This window comes from Scyliorhinus torazame, chromosome 15, assembly GCF_047496885.1.
Source record: "Scyliorhinus torazame isolate Kashiwa2021f chromosome 15, sScyTor2.1, whole genome shotgun sequence".
In the NCBI taxonomy this organism is placed as follows: domain Eukaryota; kingdom Metazoa; phylum Chordata; class Chondrichthyes; order Carcharhiniformes; family Scyliorhinidae; genus Scyliorhinus; species Scyliorhinus torazame.
The window spans coordinates 178,467,323-178,493,343 of record NC_092721.1 but is presented as its reverse complement, the minus strand read 5'-3'; the positions used below and the strand labels follow the sequence as shown (position 1 = coordinate 178,493,343).

Genomic DNA, 26,021 nt, shown 5'->3' with positions numbered 1-26,021 from the left:
ACCCCCCCAAATCACTCATCATCCTGACTTGGAAATTTATCGCCGTTCCTTCACTTGTCACTGGGTCAAAATCCTGGAAGTCTCTCCCTAACATCGCTGTGGGTGTACCTACACCACATGGACTGAAGGAAATCACCACCACCTTCTCAGGGGAAATGAGGATGGGTAATAAATGCTGGCCTAACCAGCGAAGCCCATAACTGGGAAAGAATATAAAAAACTGACAGATTTATATTGGGAGTGTGATATTAGTGCAATTTGGTTACATTTTTTTTATTTGGTATTGATTCATTCCAATAATCCAGTCAATAAATCTGCATAAACCATTAAAAATAAACACTGAAGTTCTGTGTAAAATCAATGAAAAGATGCAAATTCAAATGCAGGTAAATGCTTTATACTGAATGTGCTTTACATTTGGGAAATTAATACTGACAGATGTATCAACTGCAAAGTAATTAATGGTACCAGATGCTTCCTAAATAAATCAATAATAGTTGATTTATTTAGGAATGTCTAAACTCACTTGACTATAGCTTCCTCCATGGCCGCAAAGGAGAGGTAGCGGTGTTGAGTGGGGGATAGCGGGGTGGAGAGGGGGCAGCGGGGTGGAGAGGTGGTATAGCAGGGCAGAGAAGGGCATAGCGGGGTGGAGAGTGGGGGATAGCGAGGTGGAGGGGGGATAGCGAGATGGAGGGGGCAGCTGGAGAGAGAATAGCAGGGTGGAGAGGGGGGTACTGGGGTGGAGAGGGAGGGTAGAGGTGCTTAGAGAGGTGGTGAGAGTTACCGTTATAACATTTTACAGTTCTGATAAAAATTGAGGAAAATGAAAGAAAGATTAATTCTGCTTTTCTCTAAACTGATGCTGTCTGACCTGAACATCCCCAGCCTTTGCTGATTATATTTCACATTTCCACCACCCACAGTATTTTATCTTCATTATCTGGTGGAGCGTGGAGCTTTGAGTGAGGTTCTGAACAGATCTCCATGATTAGAGATTTATCTCTACGCTCTACTACCTGTTGATGATGGTTTTATAGATGCAAGATTGATAGGATCTTTATATTATGGCAGTGTGGCGTAGCAAAAACTATTAGGAGGTGTTTTTTTAAAACCCACTCCTTCACAAGCTTAAGCCATCAATGGAAGATTAGGAAGGTAACTGATCCTGAAAAGATAAAAGAAAAATAGATTTATGATCCATAAAATCTAATGATGCTTTCGTTTCTTTTTAGGAAAATATTATGAAAACATCCTGCTATCTATTTCAGAGCAGACATCATGAGTTGCTTCAACTTCTCCAGATCACATTTCACCATTATGAAAGCTCGATTTTGCTTTTTCTGGAGATTGAGCGTATCTAGGACCATCATCCCTCTGGTCAGTTCTCCCTGCAACTCCACACTCACTCCACATTGCATGTATTCAGTAACGACACTCCCATCAATAGCAGCGGCCACTGCAAAAGAATCACAGGAGACAAAGCCTTCACGACGATGCACCTCTTTATCGCTTTGCTTGATCTTCATACGTTTTACGCTGTTTTCCGTTATCGCCTTCATGAAGCAAGCCTTCTCAGTGCCTTGATTTATCCACTCGTGAAAAAATCCCTGTTGTAATGGACACAACAGAATCATCAGCTACACACTTCCAGGAACCCCTCTCACTGTCACTACTGTATGGTAAGGTTACCACTGGCTTGTCAATATCAGAAAGAACATGGGGACAGTAGCAGAGCGGATCATAGACACTCTTTTTAAAAATAAAAGAATTTAGAGTACCCAATTCAATTTTTCCAATTAAGGAGCAATTTCGCGTGGCCAAGTCACCTACCCTGCACATCTTTGGGTTGTGGGGGTGAAACCCACGCAAAAACGGGGAGAATGTGCAAACTCCACATGGCCAGTGACCCAGAGCCGGGATCGAACCCGGGTCCTCGGCACCGTGAATCATAGAGACTCTTGACAGTGAACATTATCACTGATGATATTCACCCACAATATCAGATCACTCATAACAGTGGGCAGCGTGGTAGCACAGTTGCTTCACAGCACCAGGTCCCAGGTTCGATTCCCAGCTTGGGTCATGGTCTGTGCAGAGTCTGCATGTTCTCCCCGTGTCTGCGAGGGTTTTCTCCAGGTGCTCCAGTTTCCTCCCACAGTTCAAAGATGTGCAGGTTAGGTGGATTGGCCATGATAAATTGTCCTTAAGTGTTAAAAAAAAAAAAAAGGTTACATGCGGTTACTGAGGTACGAGAATAGGGTGGAGGCACGGACTCAAGTCGAGTGAGTCGGATGCTCTTTCCAAGAGCTGGTGCATGTCATGATGTGCAAACATGCAACCAATGAACACTCAGAATAGGACACAACCAATGGGCAGTCAGGACACTCAGGTGGCATCACCACAAGGGGGCATGACATAAACACTATAAAAGGGATGAGGCACTCACACCCTGCCTCTTTCCACAGACAGACATCTAGAGAGTTAGACAGGGTTGATCAGCAGCATCACACCCCAGCACGTGGCTTAGAGTAAGCTGGTACAGTTAGACTGAGTTACTACAGTTAGATTAGCAGAGAGTCAAACTCATTTGAGAACTGTGTTAATAGTTCAATAAACACATTGAACTAATTTCAGAGTCTGGAGCATCCTTTACTTAAGACTGCATCAAGTAAACAGGTGTCAACCTTCCCGCTCCTACTGCGAAGGGGGATTCAGGACAGGATAGTTTCCAGAGGATGGGTAGGAGAAGGGCGTGTCTCAGACATTTATAAGGAGCTTATGGGGTCGGAGGAGACGCAGACCGAGGAGCTGAGAGGTGAGATGGAGGATGGTCTATGGACGGACGCGTTGAGTAGAGTCAACGCATCCACAACATGTGCCAGGCTCAGCCTAATACAATTTAAGCTTGTTCACCGGGCTCACATGACAGTAGCCCGGATAAGCAGATTCTTTGAGGTGGAGGACAGGTGCGCAAAATGTGCGGGAGGACCGGCGAACCATGTCGGCATGTTTTGGACATGTCCAAAGCTTAGGGGATTTTGGCAGAGGTTTGCGGACGTCATGTCCACGGTGTTAAAAACAAGGGTGGCGCTGATTCCAGAGGTGGCGATTTTCGGGGTGTCAGAAGACCCGGGAATCCAGGAGGAGAAAGAGGCAGACATTCTGGCCTTTGCTTCCCTGGTAGCCCGGAGACGGATACTATTAGCATGGAGGGAATCAAAGCCCCCGACGTCGGAGACTTGGCTATCGGACATGGCTAGCTTTCTCTGTTTAGAGAAAATAAAGTTTGCCTTGAGAGGGTCACTGTTAGGGTTCACCTGGAGGCGGCAACCGTTCGTCAACTTCTTTGCGGGAAATCAATCGTCAGCAGGGCGGGGGGCGGTTTAGATTAGAGTAGGGGGTCAATAAGTGTGGGACCTGTACGAGAGGTAAATGGCTTTTGCACTATGTTTATGGTTTCATGTATATTGTTTATTTTGTTGTTGTTACTACACCAAAAATATCTCAATAAAATGTTTATTAAAAAAAATAATTGCATCAAGTAGCAGCCTGTGTTGTCCGAAGCAGCATTACACAACAGTGCAGACTCGATGGACCGAATGGCCTCCTTCTGCACTGTAAATTCAATTTACATTCTATGATTTCACTCTTAAAATGAAAAACCTCCAGCTTGATTCCCCCACATTTTGACAGTATACGGTCAATTATTTAAAATAATTTCGATAAATTATTTAAACATGAAAGAACATAACAATAAAAATCTGCCCTATTCATAAATTGTTGCTTTCCCCTATTTGCAAAGAAATTCTAGTGTCACATATGCCTTACAAGGAGCATATTCTTGTCAAAGTCCACATTTGAAAACATATGACAAAGCAACAATTACATTTTCGCTATATAATTAGGGCAAGGCCAATTTTGATGGTAGTACTTTCAAACGTTGATTGGGGGTGCCGATTTATCGACAATTGGACAGCTGGTAAGTGGCAGTCTTTCAAAAAGATGTTAACTAGGCTTCAGGGTGAGCACATTTCTCTTAGAGTGAAGGGTAAAGCTGGTAGAAGGAGGGAACCCTGGAGAACTCGGGATATTATGGCGGCACGGTAGCACAGTGCTTAGCACTGTTGTTTCACAGCGCCAGGGTCTCAGGTTCAATTCTAGGCTTGGATCACTGTCTGTGCGGAGTCTGCATGTTCTCCCTGTGTCTGCGTGGGTTTCCTCCGGGTGCTCCGGTTTCCTCCCTCAAGTCCCGAAAGACGTGCTGTTAGGAGTATTGGATATTCTGAATTGCTCCTCTATGTATCTGAACAGGCACCAGAATGTGGCAACTAGGGGCGTTTCACAGTAACCTCATTGCAGTGTTAATGTAAGCCTACTTGTGACAATAATAAAGATTGTATTATATTGAGGCCATGGTCAAAAGGAAGAAGGAGGCATATGACATGCATAGGCAGCTGGATCCCTTGAAGAGTATAGGGTTTGTCGGAATAGAGTTAAGAAAGAAATCAGGAGGGCAAAAAGGGGACATGAAAATGAAATGAATGAAATGAAATTTGCTTATTGTCACGAGTAGGCTTCAATGAAGTTACTGTGAAAAGCCCCTAGTCGCCACATTCCGGCGCCTGTTCGGGGAGGCTGGTACGGGAATCGAACCGTGCTGCTGGCCTGCCTTGGTCTGCTTTAAAAGCCAGCGATTTAGCCCAGTGTGTTAAACCAGCCCCTGGTGTGTCTTGGCAGATAAGGCAAAGAAAAATCCAAAGAGCTTTTACAGATACATAAAGGCTAAAAGTGTGACTAGGGAGAGGGTAGGGCCTCTTAAGGATAAACAAGGTCATCTATATGCAGATCCACAAGGGATGGGAGAGGTCCTAAATGAATATTTCTTGTCAGTATTTACTCTTGCGAAAGGCACGAATGTTTGTGAAATTGGGGAAATAAAAAGTGATGTCTTGAGGTGTGTACATATTACAGAGAAGGAGGCGGAGGTATTAAAGCACATAAAGATAGATAAATCACTGGGACCTGGTGAAATGTATCCCAGGATGTTGTGGGTGGCTAGGGAGGAAATTGCCGGCCCCCTAGCTGAGATATTTGAATCATCGACAGCCACAGGAGAGGTGCCTGAAGATTGGAGGGTAGCAACTGTTATGCCTTCATTTAAGAAGGGCTGTAAGAATAAGCCTGGGAACTACAGGCCGGTTAGCCTTATTTCTGTAGTGGGTAAATTGTTAGAAGGTATTCTGAGGCACAGGATCTACAGGCATTTAGACAGGCAAGGGCTAATTAGGGAAAGTAAGTATGGCTTTGTAAGAGGAAAGTCTGTCTCATGAATTTGATTGAGTTTTTTGAAGGGGTAACCAAGAAGGAAGATGAGGGCAGTGCAGTTGACATTGTCTACATGGACTTTAGCAAGGCCTTTGACAAGGTACTGCATGGTAGGTTGTTGCAAAAGGTTATATCTCACAGAATCCAGGGTGAGGCAGCCAATTGGATACAAAATTGGCTTGACGACCAAAGCCAAAGGGTGGTTGTGGAGGGTTGTTTTTCAAACTGGAGGCCTGTGACCAGCGGTGTGCCTCAGGGATCAGTGCTGGATCCACTGTTACTTGGTATATATTTAATGATTTGGATGAGAATGTAGGAGGCATGGTTAGTAAGTTTGCAGACAACACCAAGATTGGCGGCATAGTGGATAATGAAGAAGGTTATACAAGATTGCAACAGGATCTTGACCAATTGGGTCAGTGGGCCGATGAATGGCAGATGGAGTTTAATTTTGATAAATGTCAGGTGATGCAGGAAGATTACAATGAATTTAAAAAAAAAAAATCTTCTCCTGCGTCAGCCCCCTTTCGCAGGAGGAGGCGGTTCTTCACGCATGGTTCTGCGCATGCGCACCGATGAGCGGGGGTGCATGGGCAGTGCGCCCGCATTCTTTTATAGGGTTGCGGCCATCATTTTTAAAGCAACTCGCAGCCGGCATTGTCGAATTCGCGCGATCAGGAATGCCGCGACCGACTGCTCCGCAACCCTCCCAACACCTGTCCACCACCCACCCGCGAGTCACGAATCCCAGTTTGAAAATGCCTGCCTTAGATGATACAGCAAGACATTGCCTGAGAGACATGCAACAAGAATTGGACAACATTCAGGATTGGGCTCACATTCATGGTGGGAAGTCACATTCATGCCGCACAAATACCAGGCAAGGGTTTTCTCCAACATGAGAGAGTCCAACCACCTTTGCTTGACGGTCAGAGAGATTACCATTGCTAAGTCCCCCATCACTAACATCTTGGAGTGTAGGAGGTGGGGCTACTAGTCAGAGCGGACTGTCCAACAAGCTATTGTTTCAGTTTCCCAAAACACTGCCACCAGCTACAAGGCACAAATCAGGATTACGCCCCATTTGGAAATACTCTCCATTTGCCTGTAGGGGTGCAGATGCAACAACATTCAAGTAGCAACATTCAGGACAGGGTCAACAAACTCTTTGAACCAAAGAGCCATTTCCAAAGAATTGACGAAAGGAAAAAGTATGGTGAGTTGCAAGAGTAAAATAAACAATGGAGTAAAGGCATAAGCATAACAGGAAATAAAATATTTATTGAGAATCTAAGTTTTATTATTCACTTAGTGATGCAATTAAAAGTCATTTGCTTTAACTTCTCTCTGCCATTTATAAGATTGACTGCAGTTACTACTGAATTTCATGTAAATTCAATCTTGAATATAAGCCGGGGCAACAATCCACTTTCTACATTCCAGGAATAGGTAAAGCCATTGTTTTTGTTTTCAAAGGTGAATCTTGATGCTACCCAAATCTTCAGTGTGCAGTTCTGGTCACCTCCCAATAGGAAGGGACAATTGCACTGCAGGGGCCACAGAGGAGATTCACCAGGATGTTGCTGGGATGGAGCTTCGGAGCTATAGGGAGAGACTGGATAGACTTGGGTTATCTTCTTTAGAGCAGAGAAGGCTGAGTGGGGATATGATTGAGGTTATAAGATTGTGAGGGGTTTGGACAGGATAAATAGGAAGCAGATGTTCCTCTTGATTGACGGGTCAATCACAAAGGGATAACGTTTTAGAGAGGGGCAGGAGATTCTGAGGGGATTTGAGTATTCTTTTTCACTCAGAGGGTGGTGAGGATATGGAATGTGCTGCCTGGGTAGGTAGTGGAGGCTGGAAACCTCACAACCTTTAAAAACCACTTGGATGAGCTCTTGAAACACCATCGCATTCAAGGAGATGGGAAGTGCTGGTAAGGGGGATTTGAGTGAGGTTAGGAGTAGTTATTGTTGGTGCAGACTCGATGGGCCGAAAGGCCTTTTCTGCCTTCTACAATTCTATGACTCCTGCTAGGCCTGCGAACAGATCTTCAATCAATAGTGGCGAGTATTGATCCATGCATCGAATTGGATATTTTGTTGTCTTGAAATCTAAGGGTTCTGAGACTCCTGTTTCTACAAGTCTCAATAGTTCCGCTTCAACCTTTGGATGTATTGCATAGGATACAGCTCTAGTTTTGAGACATTTCTGTTGGTTATTTTCCTTAATCTTCAAAAACACATGCGCGCCATTCATGGACCCCAGTGTGTCTTCAAAAATATTGCTGCAGTTTTCCATTATGCTCTGTAAGTCTGACTGTAAATCAACTAAGACGTTGACCGCTCCAATTCAGTTTAATCCTTTCCAGCCAAGAACAGCCAGAGAGAGCTGGAAAACTTCCTCGCACCACATGGAGTGTTAACTTTGTGGTTTGTCCACTTAGCTCAACCTGCACTGTGATGTAACCTCTTAGTGGTACTATCTCTTCAGCTTGTTTTAAGGCAGGTGATTGAGTTTCTGTCCATAGATGGTCTCCAGAATTAGGGTGACGAGAGCCACATATTGACCTCCATCATAATAGGGTGTCCATTCAACTATGGCACTACCCAAAAACTGTGCGACTCACCCTGGACTGATAGCACGTTTAATTCTTCACCAGAATGAATTGTTTGAGTTTCATTGTGGTTGTTATTCTTTTCTTCCACATTATGAATTTTCTTAGTTGAACTCAGTTTGTTTCTTCCTTTGAATGAGTTCTGTGAAGTGTTCTTCTCTGGAGAAATTATTTTACTCCAGCAAGCTCTTACTGTGTGGCCAATGCTGCCACAATTTTTACATTGCCAGCCAATCAGTCTGTGATTCACCCGTTTTTGCACAGCGATGACACACCTGTTGCTGGGTAGATTTCTTCTAATCAGCAGCCAGTTTATGGATTCTGCTGCTTGCTCCGAATTGAGAAAGCTCCTTAGCCGGGAGCTTCATTGAAACAGCAACATCGAATGCAGTTTTCAAACTTAGGCCACGTTCTGTTAACAACCTTCTTTGAATGGCCTCATTTTACAAACGCACACCAAACGATCGCTAATTGTGTCATCTAACAAATTGGCAAATTCACAACACTCTGCAAGTCGCTTGAGGGTTGCAACGAACTCCGCAATATTTTCACCTTCTAATTCCTTCAATGGTAATGAAACCTCTCCGCAATAGTCAACTGCTTTGGTGAATAATAGTCTTCTAATATTTTCACCAGTTCTTGATAGTCTCATCTCTGGTTTCCTAACAAATTAAAATTTTTGCTTCCAATTGGACTCAAGGATATAAAGTCCTTAATCTCTTCCGAGAGTGGTTTAAGCTTTCCAGTGATGTTGGGGCCTGGACGGTGCCGAGGATACATGTGAAGGTTGCGCCACTTTACCATGTTTCCATGGTTTTATCTTCTTCTCCCTCATTCTCTAGTTTATCTGGTATAAACGGAGGCACCAAGATTAATGACTAAGCTGAGCTAACTGTGTTGTGTTTCTCCTGTATTTATGTGCGCTGAAGTATTTATACTGTGCTGTACCAGTTTTGAGGATGTTGAGTTATTTGTAAAATTAGAAAAACTCCAATAAAAATGTTAAAAAATAATTAGTCCTCTAAAATGCTGCTCGCTTTTCACATCCAAAGCACCATTGTAAAATAACCCTATAGGAGCAGAAATGTAGATTATTAAATGTTATCGCACTGTTACAAATTGGTAATATAAACACCATTAAATCGGAACCCCAGGTGAGATATCAAAGAGCCACCTGCAGCTCCAGAGTTATAGGTTGCCAACGCCCGATTTGGGGTAAGGTAGTCTTCTTGATTAGTACCTCATCCAGCAACCTTCACATTCACTCCTTCCATCATCGGTGCACTGTGACAGCAAAGTGTCCCATCTATGATGCTTTGCTAAAACTAGACAGGACTCTGGCACTGCACCTCCAAAACCCAAGATCTCCTCACTGAAGGGTGATTATCGCAAATCTATTGGGACATTGTAAACTCTAGATCACCCTCCAGGTCACACAGTCCTGACTTGAACATCTATCGCTGTTGTTGAGAATCTAGGAACACCAGACATGCGGAGGGCGCCGTCACCACATGACCTCAAACTCCAGAAGAACCACCTACCAGGCCTCACTCTGGGCAACTGACCATGTGCAACAAATACCAGCCTTGCCAACGAAGCCTGCTTCACGTGAAATAACTTTTTTTTAAAAATTAAATTCACCAGAAATAAAAGTGTAAAATAGTGCAAGTGCACCAACCATTTTGGACTTTGTAATTATACATCCTGAATATCTCACCCATGGCAGAAAGTGACGTTTGGTGTATTCCCATGTGGCTATATAGATCGGACAGGCGAACTGATTCAGAACAATGGACGCTGCTTCTGGGTCTGATACGAAGTTAAATTCCCCACAGATCGTTGTGTTCCCTCGGCCTGTAAAGAAGGGAAAATCTTCATCAGCCGCATTCCAGTCGAAATCTTCAGACTTCTGAACAATCCACAGAAAATCCAACCCAAACAGAATAACATTTACCAAGCGCAGCTGGACAAAGAGATTGCAAAAAATAAATTCCAATATTTGGTTTTGTTGTTGGTGTCTGCCAACCACCTTTTGAAGTGATATTGATGTAGTGAAAGTCCTGTGTTATTGAACAATAACAAGAGGATTGATTGTCCGTCTCGACCACCCTGTCTCATGTTGCTTTGCACATCAGTTCATAAGGAGTGAGCGCAGGAGCAGACATTTCTGAATTAATGAAATACAAATCGTCAGAAGGAGGTGGAGTCAAAATAATAGTAACACAATAAATGTTACGTTAATGAAAATATTTATTCTTGCACCATATGTGCAAACTATCATTGGAATGAAAAGATCAATTTTTCAGTAAATCCTGGTAGGACACAATTGAGTTTGACCATTTGCCCAGCATTTTTGAACAACAAAAACATGTTCAGATTGGCTAGGCAATGCTCATTGTTGAATAACAGGCTTGCTGAATAAAAAAAACCCACACGTACCTTCCATATTTCCTCCCATGATATACAAATGCTTCAGTTTTGTAGAGAATGTAGGATCCATTTTAATTGCCAGAGCTACATTGGTCAGGGGGCCAACAGCCACAAGAGAGATCTGCAAGATAATAGCAATGTTACTTTGCATAGGAACAGCAAGATTTTAAAAACTCAGTGGACAAGTGAAGCTTAAATGTATGGCCTTGCAGTTTATAATTGCAGCAAGGGCAGCACGGTAGCACAAGTGGATAGCACTGTGGCTTCACAGCACCAGGGTTGCAGGTTTGATTCCCCGCTGTGTCACTGTCTCTGTGGAGTCTGCACGTTCTCCTAGTGTCTGCATGGGTTTCCTCCGGGTGCTCCGGTTTCCTCCTACAGTCCGAAGACATGCAGGTTAGGTGGATTGGCCACGCTAATTTGTCCTTAGTGACCAAAAAGGTTAGGAGGGGTTATTGGGTTACGGGGATAGGGTGGAAGTGAGGGCTTAAGTGGGTCGGTGCAGACTCGATGGGCCGAATGGCCTCCTTCTGCACTGTATGTTCTATGTAATCGCAATTCACAAAGGATCAATTTTGTATTCAGAGTCATTTTGTCCCAACCTTGAACTCCAGCCCTGGAACGTGAACTTGCTTGACCTTGTTGATGAAGCTAAACTGGGTCTTCACCATTAAGGTATTGGATAATAAGAAGGGCACTTGACCAATTTTGTTCAACTATCCATAAACTCATGTCCGTTAGGTGGACCCATGCCCCGTGCTGGCGTGAATGCCACCGCCTGAATCAATCTGTCCTCCCACATGGGCATGGCTGCAGAGGTCAGATATGACACTTCTGTGAAGCACCTTGGAATGATTTTACAACATTAAAAAAGGTGTTATATAAATGCAAGCTTACTGTCAAAAATGGGGCTAAAATTATTTTTAAAAGTTTGGTTCAGATAAATTTCACAAAGTGTTGCAATGCACAAATTGGTCAAATGTCAAAAGGTTTATCTGTTTTGGCAGTTCACATTGCGAACTATACATACCTCTATGAAGGACAATTAACATGTCAAAATAGGCACACAAAATATAGATTTGACAGGAATTTAATTGGCTATAGAATCTCCATAAATTGCCTGTCAAAATGTTGGTAATGAGCCCAATGCCACTCACTGATAAAATCTAAACTACATTCATAGGTTCATATTTGGCCAGAAACTAAAATATTGAAAAGAGTGATTGCCTGTGTCTTCATTGAGCAAACTGCTCAATGAAGTGATAGCAACCCTAGTCACTTCAGTTTAATCATATTAATGCTGCTAAATTGCTCACATTTCAAGGTGGATTAGGAAGTCCACTGAGCCAACTTCTATTGGATGAGTTACAGGATCAGAACGCACACTACGATTCATCATGACGGGCGACAGGACACAGTCTCCCTCCGGGACCTGGCACCGGCTGGTTCCCCATCCACCATCACCACCACCCCGACCTGGTACCGTCCCCTCCTCATCCGGTTACCGCCCCCACCCCATTCACCCCCCCCCCACCAGCGACTATCACCACAACCCCCACCCCGGCAGCGCCCATCCCCCCCACTGGATCCACTACGGGGTGACGATGGAGAGGACAACACGCTCCCGGAGTCGCAGGTACCCACATCGGCGCCTACACCACAACCGGGTCTGAGGTGATCGCAGCGGAGGGTCAAAGCCCCCGACAGACTTGACCGCTTCACCCCCGCTGCACTCTTTTGAATGTGGTAAACACCACTGATCATACACTGCATGTATTACGGTACTGCCATTGTACTCCAGTCATTACAGTAAATCCCGGCCTGCTGGCTCCACCCAGCAGGCTCTGTATAAAAGTGTACGTTCTCCTGCACTGCCCCCATTCTGGTTCCAGCTGCAGGAGGCTTAACATCTAGCACAATAAAGCTTCAATTGTTCACCATTCGTCTCGTAGTCATTGATGGTGCATCACATATTAATGCTGCTAAATTGCTCACATTTCAAGATGGAATTAGGAAGTTCACTGAGCCAGCTTCTATTGGATTAGTTACAGGATCAGAACGCACACAAAGATTCTCTTTGAGCATGAACTTTCGCTTTTACAATCGCGTGTGTAGCTCACCTGACCAGTGTGTTCAGTGACTATTCGGATCATGGCATTCACAGCATGCTCAGTCTGCACATGTTCTAATCCTGGGGAATTGGGGTCCGGAACATCTCCCAGCCCATCCTTTCCGTGGTAATCTGAAGCATTCAAAGTCTGTCCAAGGAGGGAGCGACAGGCACCCCGGAACACAGGGATCTGTGACAGGGAAAAGTCTTTAAATAATTCCATATTTGATCTGACTGAACTTAGTGCATAAAAAGTTGCAAATAATAGTTTGAGTTTTTGTTCAGGTGAACTTTGAAGATCCCACAGAAGGGTAGTGAGTTGAGTGAATATTCGGCTCAACAACCTTCCCTCAATCGATATCACAAAAAATATAGGTCAGAAATGTGGAAGTTTGCGGATGACTGCACAATGTTCAGCACCATTCGTGACTCCTCAGATAATGAAGCAGTCCATGTCCAAATGCAGCAAGTCCTGGACAATATCCAGGCTTGGGCTGACATATTTGCGCCACACAAATGCCAGGCAATAACCATCTCCTACAAGAGAGGATCTAACCATTGTTCCTTGAGATTCAATGGCATTACCATGATTGAATTCCCCACAATCAACATCCTGGAGGTTATCATTGATCAGAAACTGAACTGGACCAGCCATATTAACACTGTGGTTACCAGGGCAAGACAAAGGCTAGGAATCCAATGGCAAGTAACTCAGTTCCTGACCCCCCAAAGCCTGTCCACCATCTACAAGGCACAAGTCAGGAGTGTAGTGGAATACTCTCTACTTGCCTGGATGAGTGCAGCTCCAACATCAAGATGCTCGACACCAACCAGGATGAGGCATCCCGCTTGATTGCTCATCCTTCCAGAAACATTCAAACCCTCCACCACTGACGAACAGCGGCAGCCGTGCATACCATCTACAAAATGCACTGCAGTAACTCACCAAGTTTCCTTAGACCTTATAAACCCATGACCACTACCGTCTAGAAGGAGAACCTGGGAACCCCACCACCTGGAGGTTCCCCTCCAAGTCACTCACCACCTATAATCGCCGTTCCTTCACTGTCGCTGGGACAAAATCCTGGAAGTCTCTCGCTAACAGCAGAGTGGGTGTACCTCCACCTCAAGGACTGCAACGGTTCATGGCGGCAATTCACCACCAGCTTCTGAAGGACAACTGGGGATGGGAAATAAATGCTGGCCTAGCCAGCAACTCCCACATCCCTTAAATTAATTTTTAAAAAATGATTGCACTAGAAAAGGGTGCAGATGAGATTCACCAGGGTATAACCTGGGCTGGGCGTGTCCTCCGAGGAGCAGAGAAGGCCGAGAGGGGACCTGATTGAGGTGTACAAAATTACGAGAGACATAGATATGAAGAAACCTTTCCCTTTAGTAGAGGGGCCAATAACCAGTTGCCATAGATTAAAGGTAATGGGTAGGAGATTGATGAAGGCCCCGTCTTCACTACATTGGCCCTCGCTTGAGGTGTGGTGATCCTCAGGTTAAATCACCACCATTCATCTCTCCCCCTCAAAGGGGAAAGCAGCCTCTGGTCATCTGGGACTATGGCGGCTTTACCTTTTACATTCTAAGCCCATTTTCCAGCACATGGCCTTTTATGCGATGGCGTTTCAAGTGCATTCTTCTCACACTGAGCCACCACTTTGAACTTGGACTGCTAGCTCATCAGCCACTACTGTGCTCTCCACATTTCCCACCAGATTGTCCATTCACCACAGACCTTGCTACCCTTAATAAGATTGTGGATGATTGCATCACCATCCTGTCTTGGACTGAAATCTGGTAAACGGATCTTTTCAGCCTTACCCTGTATTGAAGCCTCGCCTCCTTACTTCCCTTGACCAAACCCCTGCCTTGGCAATGTGCTCTTTTATAAAATCACACCATGGTTTCTCATTCTACCTCATCTAATACGTTCACCTCCTTTGATGACCTCACTTGCTCACATTTTTCTGACCTTCCCTCTAGAATGCTTGTTGTGTACCATTGCAGAAACCCCACCTCAAAGTCCACTAAAAATACCCTGCTCACTTTCTCCGCATTTTGCCTCTGAATTCACCGACTCCCCGTCTTCCCAGAGTCTCTCCCTTCACGTAAACTCTCATATCCATACTATGACTTTGCTATCCCTCAGTTTAGCTCCGTTGGCTGGACAGCTGGTTCATGATGCAGAGCAAGGCCACACCTCAAGCGAGTTCAATTCCCGTACAGGCTGGGTTCAATTCCCATACAGGCTGAGGTTATTCATGAAGGCCCCGCCTTCTCAACCTTGACCCTTGCTTGAGGTGTGGTGATCCTCAGGTTAAATCACCGCCAGTCAGCTCTCCCCCCTCAAAGGGGAAAGCAGCCTATGGCCATCTGGGAAACGAGTTTTCACCCAGAGGGTGGTGGAAATCTGGAACTTACTGCCTGAGAGGGTGGTGGAAGAAGAACAAAGAAAATTACAGCACAAGAACAGGCCCTTCGGCCCTCCCAGCCTGCGCCGATCCAGATCCTTTACCTAAACCTGCTGCCTATTTTCTTAGGATCTACTTCCCTCTGTTCCCCGCCCGTTCATATATCTGTCTAGATGCATCTTAAATGATGCTATCGTGCCCGCCTCTACCACCTCCGCTGGCAAAGCGTTCCAGGCACCCACCACCCTCTGCATAAAAAACTTTCTACGCACATCTCCCTTAAACTTTCCCCCTCTCGCCTTGAAATCGTGCCCCCTTGTAATTGACACCCCCACTCTTGGAAAAAGCTGGTTGCTATCCACCCTGTCCATACCTCATAATTTTGTAGACCTCAATCAGACCCTCCTTCAACCTCCGTCTTTCCAATGAAAACAATCCTCATCTACTCAACCTTTCTTCATAGCTAGCACCCTCCATACCAGGCAACATCCTGGTGAACCTCCTCTGCACCCTCTTGAAAACATCCACATCCTTCTGGCAATGTGGCGACCAGAACTGCACGCAGTATTCCAAATGTGGCCTAACCAAAGTCCTATACAACTATAACATGACCTGCCGACTCTTGTACTCAATACCCCGTCCGATGAAGGCAAGCATGCTGTATGCCTTCTTGACCACTCTATCGACCTGCGTTGCCACCTTCAGGGTACAATGGACCTGAACTCCCAGATCTCTCTGTACATCAATTTTCCCCAGGACTCTTCCATTGACCGTATAGTCCGCTCTTGAATTGGATCTTCCAAAATGCATCACCTCGCATTTGCCTGGATTGAATTCCATCTGCCATTTCTCTGCCCAACTCTCCAATCTATCTATATTCTGCTGTATTCTCGCTATCCTCCTCGCTATCTGCAACTCCACCAATCTTAGTATCATCTCCAAACTTGCTAATCAGACCACCTATACCTTCGTCCAGATCATTTATGTATATCACAAACAACAGTGGTCCGAGCACGGATTCCTATGGAACACCACTAGTCACCCTTCTCCATTTTGAGACGCTCCCTTCCACTACTACTCTCGGTCTGCTGTTGCCCAGCCAGTTCTTTATCCATCTCGCTAGTACACCCTGAACCCCATGCGACTTCACTTTTTCCATCAACCTGCCATGGGAAACTTTATCAAACGCCTTACTGAAGTCCATGTATATGACATCTACAGCCCTTCCCTCATCAATTAACTTTGTCACTTCCTCAAAGAATTCTATTAGGTGGGTTTGTAAGACATGACCTTCCCTGAACAAAACCATGCTGCCTATCACTGATAAGTCTATTTTCTTCCAAATGTGATAGATCCTATCCCTCAGTATCTTCTCCAACAATTTGCCTACCACTGACGTCAAGCTCAAGGGTCTACAATTCCCTGGATGATCCCTGCTACCCTTCTTAAGCAAAGGGGCAACATTAGCAATTCTCCAGTCCTCCAGGACCTCACCCATGCTCAAGGATGCTGCAAAGATATCTGTCAAGACCCCAGCTATTTCGGCCCTCGCTTCCCTCAGTAACCTGGGATAGATCCCATCCGGACCTAGGGACTTGTCCACCTTAATGCCTTTTAGAATACCCAAAACTTCTCCCTTCCTTATGCCGACTTGACCTAGAGTATTTAAACATCCATTCCTAACCTCAACACCCGTCATGCCCCTCTCCTTGGCGAATACCGATGCAAGGTACTCATTAAGAATCTCACCCATTTCCTTTGACTCCACGCATAAATTCCCTCTTTTGTCTTTGAGTGGGCCAATCCTTTCTCTAGTTGCCCTCTTGCTCCTTATATACGAATAAAAGGCTTTGGGATTTTCCTTAACCCTGTTAGCCAAAGATATTTCATGCCCCTTTTAGACCTCTTTATTGCGCGTTTTGAGATTTGTCCTATTTTCCTGATATTCCTCCAAAGCTTCATCAGTTTTAAGTCGCCTAGATCTTATGCACGCTTCCTTTTTCATCTTAGCTAGTCTCACAATTCCACCCATCATCCATGGTTCCCTAATCTTGCCATTTCTATCCCTCATTTTCACAGGGACATGTCTGTCCTGCATTCTAATCAACCTTTCCTGAAAAGTCTCCCACATTTCAAATGTGGATTTACCCTTAAACAGTTGCTCCCAATTCACATTCCCTAGCTCCTGCCGAATTTTGTTATACTTGGCCTTTCCCCAATTTAGCACTCTTCCTTTAGGACCACTCTCGTCTTTGTCCATGAGTATTCTAAAACTTACGGAATTGTGATCGCTATTCCCAAAGTAATCACCGACTGAAACGTCAACCACCTGGCCAGGATCATTCCCCAATACCAGGTCCAGTATGGCCCCTTCCCAAATTGGACTATTTACATACTGCTCTAAAAAACTCTCCTGGATGCTCCTTACAAATTCTGCTCCATCTACGCCTCCAACACTACATGAGTCCCATTCAATGTTGGGGAAGTTAAAATCTCCCATCACGACCACCCTATTGCTCCTACATTTTTCTATAATCGGTCTACATATTTGTACCTCTACTTCACACTCGCTTTTGGGAGTCCTGTAGTAAAGTCCCAACAATGTTACTGCACCCTTCCTATTTCTTAGCTCTACCCATATTGCCTCAGTGCTCGAATCCTCCATAGTGCCCTCCTTAATCACAGCTGTGATATCATCTCTGACCAGTAATGCAACTCCTCCACCCCTTTTACCTCCCTCTCTATCCCTCCTGAAGCATCTATACCCTGGGATATTTAGTTGCCAATCTTGCCCTTCCCTCAACCAAGTTTCAGTAACACCAATAACATCATATTCCCAGGTACTAATCCAAGCCCTAAATTCATCTGCCTTACCTGCTACACTTCTCGCATTAACACAAATGCACCTCAGACCACCTGAACCTTTCCGTTCAACATCTCTTCCCTGTCTACTCTTCCCCTTAGTCACAATGAGTTTATTATCTAGTAACTTACTGGCTTTAGTTGCTGCCTCTTTACTGACCTCTAACTTCCTAATCTGGTTCCCATCCCCCCGCCACATTAGTTTAAAACCTCCCCAACAGTGTTAGCAAAAGCACCCCCTAGGACATTGGTTCAAGTCCTGCCCAGGTGTAGACCATCCGATTTGTAATGGTCCAACCGCCCCCAGAACCGGTTCCAATGTCCCAAAAATCTGAACCCCTCCCTCCTGCACCAGCTCTCAAGCCACGTATTCATTCTGACTATTCTTGAATTTCTACTCTGACTGTCTCGTGGCACTGGTAGCAATCCTGAGATTACTACCTTTGAGGGCCTACTTTTTAAACTTTTCTCCTAAATTCTGATTGTAGGACCTCATCCCGTATTTTTCCTATATTGTTGGTGCCTATATGCACCACGACAACTGGCTGTTCACCCTCCCCCTTCAGTATGTCCTTCAGCCGATCTGAGACATCCCTGACCCGTGCACCCGGGAGGCAACATACCATTCAGGAGTCTCGTCTTCGACCACAGAAACACCTGTCTACTCCCCTTACGATTGAATCCCTAATGACTATAGCCCTGCCAGTCTTTTTCCCACCCTTCTGTGCAGCAGAGCCAGCCACAGAGCCATGAGCCTGGCTACTACTGCCTTCCCCTGATGAGTGACCTCCCCCAACAGTATCCAAAACGATATATCTGTTTTGGAGGGCGATGACAGCAGGGGACACCTGCACTGCCTTCCTGCTCTTTCTCTGCCTTTTGGTCACCCATTTCCTGTCTCCCTCACCAATCCTAATCTGCGGTGTGACCAACTCACTGAACGTGCTATCCATGACCTCCTCAGCATCGCGGATGCTCCAAAGTGAGTCCATCCGCAGCTCCAGTGCTGTCATGCAGTCTAACAGGAGCTGCAGCTGGACACACTTCCCGCACATGAAGCAGTCGGAGACATCGGCCGTGTCCCTGAACTCCCACATTGAGCATGAGGAGCATAACACGGGTCTGGGATCTCCTGCCATTTTTACACTTTACCTTAACTGATTACAAATTTAATATCAAATAATGAATAAGTGAAGGGAATAAAGATTTTACTTACCAATCACAATACTTACCAACACACGAAGAGTTAAATTTCTCCCAGCTACTGCTAATTGGAGCACTTTCCTTACCAGCCAATCAGGTCACTGCTTTGCTGTGATGTCACTCTTCAGATTTATCCCCAATGACCCTGTGGCTGCTGTTTAAGCAGCGAAGCAGCTAGTTTAAATACTCGCCGCTCGACTCTGTAGCTCCGCTGGGGCAGGAACCCTCACAGAATTTAAGAAGCATTTAGATGAGCAGTTGAAACGCCATAACATACAAGGCATGTGCTGGTAAATGGGATTAGCATGTAAAAGGTAAAGTCGCCATGGTCCCAGATGGCCGTAGGAACTGTGGAGAGCTCAGTAGTGGCTGATGAGCCACCAGTCCAAGTTCAAAGTGGTGGCTCAGTGTGAGAAGAATGTTAGGCCTCCACTCACGGATACTCCGCCTAACAACAGTGTGGGAGCAGCACCATTACAAAGTCTTCAGCACTTCAGGAACAGAGAGAACCCACAACCACCTTCACAGGTCATTTATTGATGGGCAATAAATGCAGCGCTGTCAACATTGCCCACAGCCCAGAACATTTTTGTTGATAAATAAAAAAAAGTAATGTCTCATCATTTAAATTTACAAGGGTTTTTTAAAAAAAAATAATTCTTTTTTCAGAATTGTCATCACCCACCTCAGACCCACGGCAAACCTTCAGGACTCGAAGCACGTTTCGACACACATTGTCAATGGTTGTGTTTCCATGGCAACATGTTATACCCAGAATCTGCACATTAGGAGCTGCAAGAGCCATCATCATCGCCTGGGCATCATCCACCCCACAGTCAACATCTAAAAGCAGCAACTTCTTATTTGCCATTTTAGAATCTATGAGCAAAAGAATGAGTAGGATTAAATTTAAAACAGTAAATATCGGTCTGAAGTCCTGCGGGTTACATTTCTGGGAATGTTGTATCCTGGTCAATTGGTAACTAGCTTTCTAGTAATTATTGGTCAAAGATTTATATCAGGAGATAAGATTTCTTTAAAGTCTTTCTACCATGGACCATTCAACCAACTAGTGGCTGCTTAATCCCTCAACCAATAAACTGGGCTTGGGTCACTGTGTGCGGAGTCTGCATGTTTTCCCCGTGTCTTCGTGGGTTTCCTCTGGGTGCTCCGGTTTCCCCCCCACATGTCCCGAAAGACATGCTATAAGGTGATTTGCACATTCTGAGTTCTCCCTCAGTGTAACCAAACAGGTGCCGGAGTGTGGCGACTGGAGGATTTTCACAGTAACTTAATTGCAGTGTTAATGTAAGCCTACTTGTGACAATAATAAAGATTATGATTAAACATTGATTAACTGGTCATATCACATTGCTGAATTCTTGTGACAGGAATATGTGCTGTTGTGTTTACTACCCAACACAGTGACGACTCCATTGACTGTAAAATGCGTTTAGACATCCTGAGTTCACAAAGGCACTAGATAAATGCTAATTCTTTCTGAACCAGAGGCCACATTTTAAAAGGAAATCAGTAGCTTTCCCCTTTAGAAAAAGGTTTTGTTCTCATACACAAGACTCTACAACCACAAAACTCCACAACCACATCCATGTTATCAGACTGTCTTTAGCCAGTCATTGCAGAGCAGAAGGAAGCCATTCAGTCCATCAGGTTCATGTCAGCTCGTTGTGCTATCCAGTCAGTCCCACTTCCCAGCTTTATTCCTGTATCCCGACATGTGTAGTTCCCACAAGTGGCCAAACAATTTGCTTCTGAAATCATTTGGCCCCTCTGGTTCCACCACCTTTGCGGGCAGCGAGTTCCAGAGCATCTGCAAAGATAGCATTTGACCCCATGTGGCATCAAGGAGGGTAGGCAGTATATCAAACCAATGGGAATCTCAGGGGGAAAACGCTCCACTGGCTGGAGTCATAACGAGCACAAAGGTTGTGGTTGTCGGAGGTCAATCATCTCTGTCGCAGGACATCACTGCAGGAGTTCCTCAGTGTCCTAGACCCAACTACGTCTTCAACGCTTCATCAATGACCATTCCTCCAACATAAGGTCAGAAGTGGGGATGTTTCAGATGGTGAAGATGACGATCCTCCCAAGATTCCTATTTATTTTTCAGTGTCTCCCTATTTTCATTCCGTGGTCCTTCTTCAAAAGGATCAATAAAATCATCCTGGGATTTGTTTGGGTGGAGAAGTCCCCGCGGGTAAAGAGGGGGACGCTAGAACGGAACCGTAGTGAGGGGGTACTGGCGTTGCCGAACCTCAGCAACTACTACTGGGCGGCTAACATAGCCATGATAAGGAAATGGATGGTGGGTATGGGTCGGTTTGGGAGCGGGTGGAGGCTGCTATGTGCAGGGGCACCAGCTTGGCAGCCCTGGTCACGGTTCCTGTGCCGCTCCCGCCGGCCTGGTACTCCACCAACCCTATAGTGGTGGCGGCTCTGCGGATTTAGGGCCAATGGAGGAAGCATGCGGGGAAAGTGGGAGCGTCGGTCTGGTCCCCAATATGTGACAACCACCGATTTGTCCCGGGGAAGATGGACGGCGGGTTTCGAGCGTGGCGGAGGGCGGGGGTGGGATGGATGGGCAACTTGTTCCTGGAAGGGAACTTCGCAAGCATGAGGGCGCTGGAGGAGAAGTTCGGGCTGGCAAGGGGAAATGACTTTCGGTACTTGCAGGTGTGGGATTTTGTACGTAGACAGGTCCCGTCCTTTCCACGCCTTCCACCAAGGGGGATCCAGGACAGGGTAGTTTCCAGGGGAGAGGTAGGAGAGGGGAGAGTCTCGGATATTTATAGGGAGCTTATGGGAGCGGAGGACACAGGGACCAAGGAACTGAAACTCAAGTGGGAGGAGGATCTTGGTGGGGAGTTGGAGGGAGGCGTATGGGCAGACGCTCTGAGGAGGGTAAATGCAACCACAACATGTGCCCAGGCTCAGCCTGATTCAATTCAAGGTAGTTCACCGGGCCCACATGACGGTGGCCCAGATGAGTAAATTCTTTGGGCTGGAGGACAAGTGCGCTAGAGGACCAGCATCCACATGTTCTGGGCGTGCTCCAAACTCAGGGGGTACTGGCAGGGATTTGCTGCCGTCATGTCCTGGGTACTGAAAACAACGGTGGCGATGAGTCCAGAGGTGGCGATTTTTGGGGTGTCGGAGGACCCGGGAATCCAGGAGGGGATAGAGGCCGACGTTGTGGCCTTTGCTTCCCTGGTAGCCCGGCGACGAATACTGTTGGCCTGGAGGGACTCAAATCCCCCAAAGACCGAAGTATGGATGTCAGACATGGTACGTTTTCTTGGCTTGAGGTAACAACCATTCATCAACTTCTTCGCAGGGAACTAATTGTTGGGGGGGGGGGTGGGGTGAGAATAGTGTAGAGTAGGGGGGAAGAATAGGCTGGTCTATTTGCGTGAGAGGAACTGTTATTTGCACTATATTTTTGTAATTGATATTTGCACACTAATGTATATTGTTACTGTTTACAATGCCAAAAATACCTCAATAAAATTGTTTGTTTAAAAAAAAAGAAGTGGGGATGTTTGTGGATGATTGCACAATGTTCAGCAGCATTAACTGTTAAATTTCATCTGGCACTTACCTGCCCACTGCACCAGCAAGTCCATGGGGCTGGATTTTCCCCATTTGGGGATATGTCTGGAGGATCCGTGGCGTTCTACATGGGAAAAAAATCGGCACAGCCCCAGCACCGATTCTCTGACCGGTGAGGGGCTCATAGCCGTGCCACATAAAATGCCCGGCCTCCACACAATAAACGGCCGGAGAATTGTCAGGTCCATGGTCGCGCATGGGCACAGCAGCGACCTGCAGCGGTTGCGCCGTACAACATGGCAACTGCCGTGCGCGGACCTGACTTGCCAGATAGTGCCCCCCTGTAACCCTCCTGGCCAAGTGCCCCCCTGTAACCCTCCTGGCTGTAGCACAATCAATCACTCACGAGGCGAGGCGAGAAGAGATGAAGTCAATCGATGGCTTTATTACGCAGACTTGTTCCCCAGCAGCTACCGGTTACAGAATGCGGCTGCTGGGAGAACCCGGGTTCTTATACCCCGCCTTACTGGGTGGAGCCAGCAGGCGGCAGATCCAATCAGGACCCAGTGTCTGTGTGGTAATACCAGGTATTGCGGTACCTGAGAGGTGGATGACCATTGGCTAGACCCAGGAGTCTACCATTGGCCGACGTACATGGCTCCGTCAGGGCGGAGCTAAGAACCAATGCCGTCCCAGCAGCCTTCACTTTCTGTATCGAAGCTGCTGGGGAATAATTCTCGCAGATTAAAGCTTATTAGTTATGACTCACCTTGTCTTGAGAGTAATTGATTGCGCATCAGTCTGTCCACCAATAGCCTCTCGGCATCACTGGGTACCGTACTACCCCTAATACATACCACCACACTGGCCAACCCCCACCAGTCTCCCCAGCCCTCGCCGTACCCCCCCCCCCCGGCCAGCAGCACAGCTCCCCCCCCCCCCGGCCAGCAGCACAGCTCCCACCCGACTGTGGCGGCACTGGACACAGTCCGCAGTCGCCACACCGGGTTCCCGACCGCTGAGACCACACGTCAACTGTGCGGTCAGGAACTCGGCCAATCAGGGGCGGAGCTTTGGGGGAGAGCCTTCGGGTGATGTCCTGAGGCCTCCCAACGACGTGTGGCACACGCCACGATGACGCGGCTTTGGGGGAAGGACTGAGTATGCAAAAACAGGCGCCGCTCCATTCCATGGTATTATCTGCCCGATCAGCGATTATGAAATCGGGAAAAGCAACATTACTGAACCTTGGGGAACTCCAGTTCCTCCAGTCTGAAAAACAACGGTTCACCAATATTCAGTTTGTTGTCACCCAGACAACTTCGAATCCGTGGTTTCCTGCCATTTTATCCCATTCCGCGTTAACTCTACTGACATGTCTGTTATGTGGCACTTTATCAAAGTGTCTTTTGGAACTTTCAGGTACAAGAACAGCAAGCTCAATACCCACATCAATCCTTTCTGTTAACTCATTAAAAACAAAGCACGTTTTGCCTCAAACAAATGCAGGCTGGCTTCAACTATTTTGATTAAACCAAATAAACTAAATTAAATAAACTGAGGGACAAATTAAAGGGACAGCCCCTTAAAGGGATATTATCTTAACGCTGGCTTTAGTCGTCTACATTTGTCCAAGTGTGTTAGATCAATTTACTGTCTTGAATTACTAATGAGAAAACTTTCCGCTCCGCACCGAGATTAAACTGGTTGACCTTTGGCAAGCAAAATGTAAAAAATATCAGCACAGACCTGTTGCCCGTTTCCCCCGTTCTAATGGAAAGTTTGACCTAAAGCGTTAACTTTCTCCCTCCGTCGAACCTGCCAGCCTCGCTGAGCATTCCCTACATCTCTGTCGCTTTGTTTTACATATTTCAGGCCGGAGTTTCTGGGCTGCAAGCTCTTTGCAAGATTGGGTTGTTAAGGGATTACCTGTCATTGGAATGAATGGTGACAGGCGCTGACTTCCTGCCTGTGAACCCGCACCAGAGATTTTCACAGCCTCTTGTGCACCGCAGCCTGATCTCTCCACATTCACCACTCCGCCTGCTGTGTGTCCCTGCAGCACTGCACCAGCTTCTCACCAGAAACAGAAACACAAATATTCAATTACCGCCTCTTTATAACCCGGAATTTCTCACGCTCTATGTAGACCGGAACCTGGTCACAGTCATAATCTCACAGACTCAACTACAGAAAATCTCATTCTCAACTTCGCCAGAGCAACTTCCCAACAGTTATCAAAGAACCTTCTCCGCAGAAACATGCTCACACCCAGTGTACACTCCACCGACCCTCACACCCAGTGTACACTCCACTGACCCTCACACCCAGTGTACACTCCACTGACCCTCACACCCAGTGTACACTCCTCTGACCCTCACACCCAGTGTACACTCCACTGATCCTCATACCCAGTGTACACAACACTGACCCTAAGGCCCAGTGTACACTCCACTGAACCTCACACCCAGTGTCCACTTCATTCACCCTCACACCCAGTGTACACTCCACTGACCTTGACACCCAGTGTACACTCCATGGACCCTCACACGCAATGTACACTCCACTGACCCTCACATCCAGTGTACACTCCACTGACCCTCACACCCAGTGTACATTCCACTGACCCTCACTCCCAATGTACACTCCACTGATCCTCATACCCAGTGTACACAACACTGACCCTAAGGCCCAGTGTACACTCCACTGACCCTCAGACCCAGTGTAAACTCCACTGACCCTCACACCCAGTGTACACTCCACTGACCCTCACACTCAGTGTACACTCCACTGACCCTCACACCCAGTGTACACTCCTCTGACCCTCACACCCAGTGTACACTCCACTGACCCTCACACCCAGTGTACAGTCCACTGACCCTCAAACCCAGTGTACACTCCTCTGACCCTCTCACCGAGAGCCCATTTCACTGACCCTCACACCACGAACCCACTCCACTAACTCTCACAATGAGAGGCCACTCCACTAACCCTCACGCCGAGAGCTAATTCCACTCAATCTCAAGAATTATGTTGCTCTCTAGGCCAGTGGTGAGGGCCGTTTTGAGTGACCTCTGTTCATCTGAGCCTGAAGCTACATGTGGCCCTCACCTGAGCCAATGTCAGCCTGTCTTATTTGTGCAGACTGCAGGATGGAAAGTGTTACAAGGGGCGCGATTCAGCGACCCCATTACACCCAGTGCGGATCCAGGCGCAAGGGCTGAATGACACGCAAGGCCGGGCAAACAACCTTGTGTGGGTCTCCCGACTCACTCCAGCGGACACCAGGCGGATCTCACCCAGCCTAATTGTCTGCTTATTCCAATATCTGGAGAATAGATTCACCCGGCAGCAGCTCACGCCTGGGAGGCCTCACCAGTGCGCCATTTAATACTGATCCACACAAATGTAACAGCACCCGGAGACTGCCAAGGTGCCCGTATGGCACAGCCGGGGCAGCACCATTGCGGCAACC

General features: G+C 46.5%; 1 protein-coding gene and 1 long non-coding RNA gene across 3 annotated transcripts; one reads left to right on the top strand and one right to left on the bottom strand.

Moving 5' to 3' along the window:
* Positions 1-248: 248 nt before the first annotated feature.
* On the bottom strand, positions 249-24,653 carry LOC140392030 (nucleoside hydrolase-like). 2 transcript variants are annotated; one of them, XM_072477206.1, is made up of 6 exons: positions 24,476-24,653; positions 19,662-19,855; positions 12,499-12,678; positions 10,388-10,499; positions 9,666-9,802; positions 249-1,610 (listed from the first exon to the last, which is right to left on the bottom strand). In XM_072477206.1, the coding sequence occupies exons 1-6, from the start codon at positions 24,480-24,482 to the stop codon at positions 1,263-1,265; spliced, it is 978 nt and encodes a 325-aa protein (XP_072333307.1). In that variant the 5' UTR covers positions 24,483-24,653; the 3' UTR covers positions 249-1,262. The 2 variants fall into 2 exon arrangements, with proteins under 2 accessions (XP_072333307.1, XP_072333308.1); XM_072477207.1 differs by lacking the exon at positions 24,476-24,653 and adding an exon at positions 24,296-24,450.
* LOC140392031 (uncharacterized) lies at positions 19,160-19,801 on the top strand. Its single transcript, XR_011935228.1, has 2 exons — positions 19,160-19,504; positions 19,646-19,801. It is a non-coding gene; the product is annotated as an uncharacterized lncRNA (long non-coding RNA).
* Positions 24,654-26,021: the final 1,368 nt, after the last annotated feature.

Coding starts and splice junctions, on each gene's coding strand:
- LOC140392030 (XM_072477206.1), bottom strand. Junction 12,679..19,661: donor AGGTTTGCCGTGGGTCTGAG/GTGGGTGATGAC, acceptor TCCCTGTCACAG/ATCCCTGTGTTCCGGGGTGC. Junction 10,500..12,498: donor TCACTGAACACACTGGTCAG/GTGAGCTACACA, acceptor ATTATCTTGCAG/ATCTCTCTTGTGGCTGTTGG.